This window comes from Sinocyclocheilus anshuiensis, unplaced genomic scaffold, assembly GCF_001515605.1.
Source record: "Sinocyclocheilus anshuiensis isolate Anshui unplaced genomic scaffold, SAMN03320099.WGS_v1.1 scaffold130, whole genome shotgun sequence".
Classification (NCBI taxonomy): Eukaryota; Metazoa; Chordata; class Actinopteri; order Cypriniformes; family Cyprinidae; genus Sinocyclocheilus; species Sinocyclocheilus anshuiensis.
In genome coordinates, this window is record NW_015544207.1 from 2,440,713 (window position 1) to 2,450,061 (window position 9,349).

At 37.6% G+C, this 9,349-nt stretch overlaps 1 protein-coding gene across 1 annotated transcript in view; it reads left to right on the top strand.

The window, feature by feature from the left end:
- The first annotated feature begins 938 nt into the window (after positions 1–938).
- LOC107696942 (troponin T, cardiac muscle-like) overlaps positions 939–9,349 on the top strand; it is a 15,341-nt gene continuing 6,930 nt past the window's right edge. The window contains exons 1-6 of the mRNA XM_016497514.1: positions 939–970; positions 1,254–1,264; positions 7,220–7,270; positions 8,583–8,612; positions 8,889–8,913; positions 9,017–9,080. Of these exons, the coding sequence (XP_016353000.1) occupies positions 939–970; positions 1,254–1,264; positions 7,220–7,270; positions 8,583–8,612; positions 8,889–8,913; positions 9,017–9,080 (213 nt within the window). The remainder of the gene's footprint in view (positions 971–1,253; positions 1,265–7,219; positions 7,271–8,582; positions 8,613–8,888; positions 8,914–9,016; positions 9,081–9,349) is intronic.

Consider the following 9,349-nt stretch of genomic DNA (forward strand, 5'->3'; position numbering starts at 1 on the left):
AATGCATTATACCCTTTAATAACCCTTTATAATGCATTGTACATAAAGGCTTTAAGTGTTACCAGTATATATATATTTTTTTTTTTAAATAATAACAATTAACAAAAATGTTGTCATCAATACTATTATTATTTTACTTTTTGTGCAGATCTTTGAGCTACACATATTGAAGCATCTAGTAATCACTCAAAGCACATTAGCAACTGCATAGAAAACTCAGAACATCTAACAAGGCATACATTCTTACAATAAAAAATTCAATCTCTCTTCAAAATACTGAAGTATTCAAACAACATAAGGCCAAAGTTCTTTTTAAACCAAGTTTTAAACCTTCCAGCATGGCTCACTCATGGAAACAAACTAAACTGCACATCTGAACGCGGTGCAGTCTCAGGCTGCTGGCGTGAGTGAGATGTGGAATGGTAAGCATGGTGCCATGAAGTGAGTCAGACCGGTCAGAGACTAACCAGTCCCTCGTGTTATCAGAGGACACCTCTAAGAGACTCATGTTGATATGGACATTAGCCATCACCATTCTCTATACCATAACAAAGCCAGCGGCCTTTTAGGGAGTGCTAGCAAGACTGTTCTCCACTTATCTCTGAGGGTAAAAATAAACACACTGAGTGAGATGTATGACCCCCAGAAACAGCCCCAGCCCCAATCATATAAGAATCAAGAGGAGAGCCAGAGCTCGGACATTAACACAGCCTTTCTTCACACATCTCTGCTGGTATATCAGGTAAGAGTATTATGTGTTATGTAGTATATTACTGATGTATTATGTACAGAAAAATGGATGTTTATAATTAGAATAAAAAGCAAAAAAATTAATGGAATTTTTAGAATGTTTAGAAAAACAACATCAATTATGATATTGATTATTCTTTTAAATATTATTATATTATATTTTCATGTATTTTCATTACAGAGTAAAAATGTCAGACATCGAAGAAGTGGAGGAGTACGAGTAAGTGTACCAGTTCACTGCTCGATTATCATCCATCCATCAATGACAAATACTCTTACAATATTTCTTTTCTAGTAATATTACTTTGTTTAAATAAGAATACTGTGCATTAACTGTATACTATAGTGACCAGTGCTATTGGTCATTTGAATAGCATCTGCTTGTCATATATCCCACTCCTCTGATAAGTATATTTTAATCTGAGAGTTCAGGCAGCTGTTGGGAAGGTACTTGAGCTACGAGAACAATGGAAATAACAGCACTATTCTGTCTTGTTCTCTAGGGAGCAGGAGGGTAAGTCTTGCATTTCGTAATATTATTTCATACTTCCGCTGTAAACAAGAAAATACTGTTTTTGTTTTAAAGTAGGTCATAAATAGTGGCCTTGCAGCTACATAGTTTTAGAAAAGCGAAGCGATCGATTATATGGTGGTTTATGTAAAAGATACAGCATGTTTTCAACAGGGTTGTTAAAGAATTGTGTCATTACACTGATATTTGAAATAGGAGATAACAATACTACAATAAAACCTTCAAAAACTACCAGCTTATCAGGTTTTTACACCTTTGTGGATTATAACAAAAATCATAAATATTCTGACATGTAAGTGCGTTTGCAAGATATGGCGACCCGTCATGTAGATTTATGAGCGTGAAAGCTGAGCTTTTCTTGTGAGTTGCAGCAGTTTTGTTCACTCTGCGTGTCAGCTTTGAACAAAACACACCCAAAAATGACACATATGGAATAAGTAGAGCAGAAAGTCCCGAAGCATCTGCATATCATCACTAACCCATTACTGTGTTTCAGTGTCGACAGATCTCCTAGCTTCCATTTTTGTGATGTGTTTTTGTTTGTTTACTTACCTAACCTGCATGGTGTGGCTTAGAGGTGCAGGAGGAGGTGCAAGAGGAGGTGCAGGAGGAGGAGCACGAGGAGGTGCAGGAGGAGGTGCAGCATGAGGAAGGTAGCTACTGCTTATCTGCTAAAGGCAAAGGGCACTAGCCATTCACTAACACTTAGATGCACTATGGTAGCATGCCAATACCATATTTTTTCAAATGTACCATGGTATTCTGTGAGTAAATAACATGGTACATGAAAATGGAAATCACTTCCAAGGTATATTGAAATTATTTAGATGTTCCAAGGTAACAAACGGTAATAGGCCTGCTTAAAGGTGCCGCCAAATTGCGTAGAAATTTCTCAGGATAAAAAGAGAAATTGGTTATTGTCTAAAAAAGTAGTAATGAATAAAGCACAGCTCACATAGAAGTTACTTTCAAACCAAGCAGCTTTCTGTTGGTCAATGCAGCAAATTCACACGGCCAATATGAAAATTAGCAAAATCCACATGGGAAACTTTTTCACCCCTATTCGAAACTCCCAATCACGCAGATTCTTATTGGAATGACTGGAGTTCGCCTGCAAATGTCTCTGAGACAGAAAATGTTAACAGTGATAATAAACAAGAAGTTAAAGGTTAGTGAAAGTAAGGCAGAATTTTGTGGGCCAAAAAGGTCCATTGTCAAGAGTGTAAATATATATGAAGCACAGCTTACACTAACATTACTTTACATGCAGTTTTCTATTGGCCAGAGTCAAGGTCCTCGCACACAGACATTTTTGTCCGAAATTTTCGCACGTTAAAAAATACCTCACGTTGTGTCAATCACGTTTATACACTGTCTCCGAAACTTTCGACCGTCATAAAATAAACTAATTCGGCTCGGGTTCGATTTTCTGCATTTTTCACATCCGTAGCAAGCATTTTGACAATTCAGAGCCACCGTACAAGCGAATGCCAAAATCCAGAATGGCGTCTGACAAGTTGATCTGACACTCCCTGCGTTCCATTCAGAAGGGCTCATCCCTATGCCCTAATCCCTTCAAAGGGTTTACCCTGTGGAGTGAGAGCTTCGAAGGGTTGAAGGGTGCAGGCGACCAAACAACTGTTTCTTGAAGTGCCCTTCTGAGTCATCATCACGTGCCCACACGGAGGCGCCGTCATCATGCAAAGAATCTGTGCAAAGGATCATGGGAGCCCGAAGTGTCCATCAGTTGTACCCTTTGAAATCCTTCATTCTGAAGGGCCCTTTGAAGTGGCCAGTTTTGAGCACTTCGGGTTGGAACGACCCTTCAATATGGCGGCCATGATTGTTTTCACTCCCAAGTGCCCTTCGGAGGGCGATATATCCCATTTGGAACGCACCGACTGAGTTCAAGATCGCTAAGATCTAACTCGCAGATTATGCTCAAGGTTCCACGTACATGTCTTAAAGGGCACCTACACTGAACAAAATTATAAACGCAACACTTTTGTTTTTGCCCCCATTTATCATGAGCTGAACTCAAAGATCTAAGACTTTTTCTATGTACACAAAAGGCCTATTTCTCTCAAATATTGTTCACAAATCTGTCTAAATCTGTGTTAGTGAGCACTTCTCCTTTGCCGAGATAATCCATCCACCTCACAGGTGTGGCATATCAAGATGCTGATTAGACAGCATGATTATTGCACAGGTGTGCCTTAGGCGGGCCACAATAAAAGACCACTCTAAAATGTGCAGTTCTATCACACAGCACAATGCCACAGATGAGGCAAATGGTGGTCACACCAGATACTGTCTGGTTTTCGGATGCATAGTGTATATGTCTCTCTGCATTTCATATCTACAGCAATAAACAGCCGGTAGAAGCAACATGACTGAGAGCAAGAGAACTGGCATTTAGCCAAATGCACTGAAAGTAGGACGAAACAGCTCGATGTTACAGAGCTCGCGCCGCGCTGACCTGTCATCGACGCGGATCAATGGACTGAGCCGCACGACCGCGCTACTGAATGAATCTCGCACTACAAACGGGGCAAACTAATCTCACAAGCGCGCTGCTGATCAGTTAAAAATACTTAATGTACGCACACAAATATGGTTAAAACGCTAAGCACTATAACAACTTGACATTCACAAAGGAGTCTGGAGTGATACACGTATTTAGGTAGATTTTGAGGCGCATTACCTTGAAAAATGAAAGTAATCCACAGGATCCTCAGTAGAGCAGAGCATCGGGATTGCTTGCGAGACATTAGCCGGGTTTCCATCCAAAGTTGCGAATTTAACTTATGCGCAAAACTGGAATATCGCATATAACATTTGCGAACAAGCATCGTTTCCATCCAACAAGTCAAAGAGAACAAAATCGTCACTTCCTGATAAACTGGCACTATAAATCACTAAGAAAATATAATAATTTTCATATATAATAATTTACTTGCGCCTCAGTGCAAGCAGACGAAACACAATGAATGCGGTCATTGCTTTCGGAGGTGGATGCTGCTGTTTGGGAACGCAGTCGTGTAAGACATTTCTGGGAGGCAATTATACAGAAATACTTTGATGACAGACTTTGCTTGTGCATTTCCGAATGACCATAAGATTTCAGAAGCTGTGGAATGAGATCGGTCCGCTGGTTAGTCAGGTTATGCCATCCCATAGCGCAAAGTCACATGACTTTTTTGATGCGCTTGGAGGAATTTATTCGCAAAATGCATTTCCATCTCCCATTATTCGCATCAACCGTTTTTCGCACAAGTCAAAAACCACCTCAAGCGAGCGTAAAAACTGTTTTGCGAATTAAGGGATTTTTATTCGAAATTTGGCGTTTCCATCACTCGTTTCTCATGCGATACTTCAAAATGCACAATAAAAGAGGGTGATGGAAACTTAGCTATTGTAATCATTCATTCAACTGATTTGTTCAAAATGCTAAATCATATAGGAAGGAAACAAGTGGCTATCTTTTTGAGTCTTTGAATCGTTCACTCAGTTGTGATTCACAAACACTGATTCAGGTCCGAAACACAGCTACTGTGTTACAAGACGATGCACAACAGTTCTGCTGGGCTTCCTTTGAAACCATTTTTGTTGGTGGAGCAAAAACATAAAGAAACTGTCAGTACTGGCAGTAAGTTACTGGCACTAAGTTACTCAATATTAACTCCTTGTTTTAACTTTATACAAAATAGTGCTTATTATCCAGTAATTTAATTTTACAAAACAGTTTGTTCACATTCATAAGTATTGGGACATTTTCTGTTTGGCTAAAATTGTTTTTAGGCTCTATCACATTAGAGAATTTTTTCTGGGCAACAAATCGGTTGTTTGTTGTCAAAAGGAGCGATATAAGCACAGCTTGTCACTTTCTAACAGCTTTCTGTTAGTGAACATGCTAAATATGAATTTAAAATAGGGTGATGGAAACATAGCTATCGTTGACGTTACAGCTGCTCAAGAGCGGAGAAAATGGAGGACAGTGTACCACCACTGAGAGCGGAAACTATAGCAATGCAGAGCTGTCAATCAACCCAGTGGCCCCGCCCTATGCAATGTGATGTCACACTGCATGAGAATCAAATTGGCAGGCCTAGTGAGACTCACTTGGTTTAAAGGGAATTAAAAATGAGGAGTGGGTGGATTTTTATCATTGTAGGGTGGTTGTGTTCACACACTGCCAACACACATTTATGTCCAAACACCATGTAAAAGTGGATTTTGCATAATAGGTGTCCTTTAAGTGTAGAGGTGATAGAGCATTTTCAGTTGTGGCTCCTAGACTATGGAATGATCTTCCTTTCTCTGTGCGCACTTTGACCTCTCTGCAGATGTTCAAATCACGTCTTAAGACCCATTTGTTTTTGATCTTCTTGTACAGCACTTTGGTATACCTTCATGGTTAAGGTACTTTATAAATAAATGATTGATTGATTGATTGATTGATTGACTGAGTTAATGGAAATTAGTGATCTTCTTTTTAATATGTGACTCCAGTATCGCTAGCAAAGCATCAAACTGAACCACTGACATCCTGAAGTAAGCTTTGAATCGCATGGCTGGGATAACCCATGCAGTTCCTTGATAAGGAGGTGGAACTCTCTTTCCTCTCTACACTATCTCAGGATTGGATGGGCCCAATATTCCTCTTTCTTTTTCTCTTGACGAATGTGAAAAAACGCGTACAAATATTTTGGACTCAGTGTGCAAGGACCTTCAGTGTTGCCAAGTCATTGGTTTTCCCGTGGGTTTGGGCTAGTTTTATACTATTTCTGTGGGGTGTTGCATGTTGAAGCGAACCTCTGCCCCCTTGGAATATTTAAACTAAGGTAGAACCCCCACAGGAATTTGATTTTGATAGCCATTTTCCCCAGAATAGTAGTTTTGAATACTACTATTATTGAATACCGATATTCGGTACTAGTTTTGAATACCTGTGTTGTAGGGACGTTTTTCTCCCTTATGCAAAACTCCAAACTGCACAGATTCCTATTGGATTTCATCTGCAACAGAGCAACAGTATGAGATGAGTGAAAGCTAATTTTTGTGCCCCATGAAAAAGTGTGAACTCCTACTGAAATGACTGGATTTTGCAGAAAATGAGCGAGCATATGGTATTTACCGTTGTTCAGTGAATTCCCAGTCATTTCAATAGGAATCCACACAGCTGAATTTCACATAGATTTTTGCTAATGTGATGCACCTTAATTTTTACACACAATACTACCATTTTTGCTCTGTTAAAAAAACATAACATCCACAGCAAAATCCGACAGCGCATACTAGTACTCAGAATGAGTGTTTTTGAACGAATTGGTGAAGTGAATAATTCAATGATTCATCCATAGACTCATTCAAAAACTGAACAATGCTGCTTCCAATTCGCTTTGTTATCACCAAAGCTCTTTCTATTCTTTAATGACTTACTCATAAAGTTATGAAGTAAAATGAGCAGTGTAGCAGTAATCCACATTTAGTAATATCAGATTTGAGGAAAGGAACTAACTCAAAGTATGGTATTACCTTCTGTACTACAATATTTTTAAGGGTGGTCTGATTTCAGACATGCTGACGCATTTATATCATAGACAACAGTTGCGCGGCTGGGTAGAGATGTGCGTTTTGCTGTGTGTAAGTGTGTAACCATCTGAGAGATTTGAGGTATGCTTTAATCTAAGAAGCCTGCCACCAGTACCCATTGTGCCCAGGCTGGTATACGGCTCTTTTGCCCTCAGGAATTAACTCGCATCTTCCACACACACTTCTATTAGATTTTGTGTTATTCACACTTTCAACTGGATGGAATGACTAAACTCAAAGGAATCATTATGTAATTTGATGGCTAATGAAGGGAAACAGTGAATCATAGTTGACGGTAATGCAAGCTAACTATACCCGTCCTTCAACTTTCTCCATGTTCAGAGGCTCATGAGGAGGAAGCAGGAGGAGAGGAAGAGACCACTCAGGAACATGGTGAGTCCTGTTGGTGAGACCCTCAGTTTGACCTCAAACCCCTCCAGATCTACATCGCAAACAAACAGATCTACTCAAAAATATTCAAAAAGAGATGTTGGTCAATAAACAAATCAAAAATAATGTGAGGAGATCATGAAGAGTTCTTAAAATCAGACTGAAGTCATTTAAAGTAATCAGGTATTTCTTCAAAAATAATGGCATATTCTCTGGACTGAAAAAGAAAATATTTGCATAGAAAAATAAACACTATATGCCACTATTGTCCAAAAATCGAAACAATTTTTTCAGTTTTTATTATACCAAATAAAAACTTTAGTGCCCCAACTGAACTGAAAATTTGCATTGAATTGAAAAATTTGGTATTCCGAAACAAAATGGATTTTAAAAAAATTATTTTCATCCATTTAGTCTCAAAGTTGTTTAATGTTGTAAAATGCACTAAATCAAACTCCACTAGCTTGACCTGCCATAACACTTTTAAAAACGAGTTTAAGTACATTTTTAATTGAACGCTATGTCTACTTTATCTACTTTAAAGTAGATTTAGACAAAGACGATTATAAGCAACATTGATAGCTGTTGGAATTTGGTGTTTGTTTTTCATTTTCAGTCATATCATCTGCCAACTGGCTTATCAAAACTGATCGGTGAGCCACAGAAATACCTTCTGCATAGATAGAAGGATAAAGTTTGGACGGATTTTTTGACAGATAGCACTAAATCTGAGGGCAGAACCACATTGAAGTTTACTCTAAACATTTCTATTTTTGTGTTTGAATTGCATTGATGAAGACCAAAATCATGCAGATTTACAAATAAAACACTGTTTAAAAGTCAAAAGCTTTAAAAAAAATTCTGACAAAGGTTAAAAATAGATAAGGGAGAGAATGTTCAGTAATTTTTCAAAATATCTAGAAGAAAAAAATTACACCTAAATTGTATGTATTGCTTTGTTAAATATAAGTTTAATCATTTGTAAGGTAAGTCATACTTTTTACTTTTTTCCCAATAGATTCACAAAAATATATTTTTACTGTTATATAGTTACATATACATATGCATTTCTATTTGTTTCTTCTTTTTTTATTGTGTACATCTGTGTTTATCATTTAATTGAACTCACGACACACACACATGGGTTGAATCAAATATTCTGCTCTATGTATAGTCGAAGTGACGAGTGTTTGGTATGTGACGGTATTTTTCCCACCATTCTTCCGTTATCAGTTTCTAATTTTGTCTCTCTGTTCTGGTACTGCCAGTGATGCCGATTACCCACTTGTAACCTCCTTTCCTTCCCTGCTTTCAGATGGTGAAGAGGAGACAGAAGATGGAGGAGGTATTTGCTCTTTATTGCACTGCAAAGACAGGAAACCTGAGATTTACAGCTCTCAAGTAATTGTTTGAAACATGTAGAAACCTGTGTTACGACACACACACCCTTCTGGATAACTGTCTCTTCAAAGCATTAGATCATCCCCAATCCTCTTATGATAACATTCATTCCATCAGAAATAAAATCTAGTTTACGGATTTTATGACGCATTCTTCAGCATCTGTAACCTTTTAACATTATGATAACTTCTGTTGTTTATTTGTATGTTTGATTCTTCAGAAGAAGCTAAACCCAAATTCCTAAAGTAAGTTTAGATGAATAACCATTTATTGGTTTTATGTTTTTAAAGATCAAAAGTACTTGGTTTCATTTCATACAGAATTTTGAAACATCATTATATTTTCCAGACCTTTTATGTTGCCGAACCTGGTGCCCCCAAAGATTCCAGATGGAGAAAGAGTTGATTTTGATGTGAGTAAAATTACCATTGCAAGACCCAGAGTGCCATGAAACTATTTTGATTTTGATAGGTCAAGACTGGCATTTGTCTTTTAATAACCATGCCATCACTTCACAATCCGAAGCATATATGCCATATTATTTTGGAAATGAAGTGGATAAAACATTTGTTCTTTTTAATAATGGATGTCAAACTACTCTAGAAATCAGAAAAAATGAATTATTTAAAATATATATATATATATATATATATATATATATATATATTAGGATTATTTGAT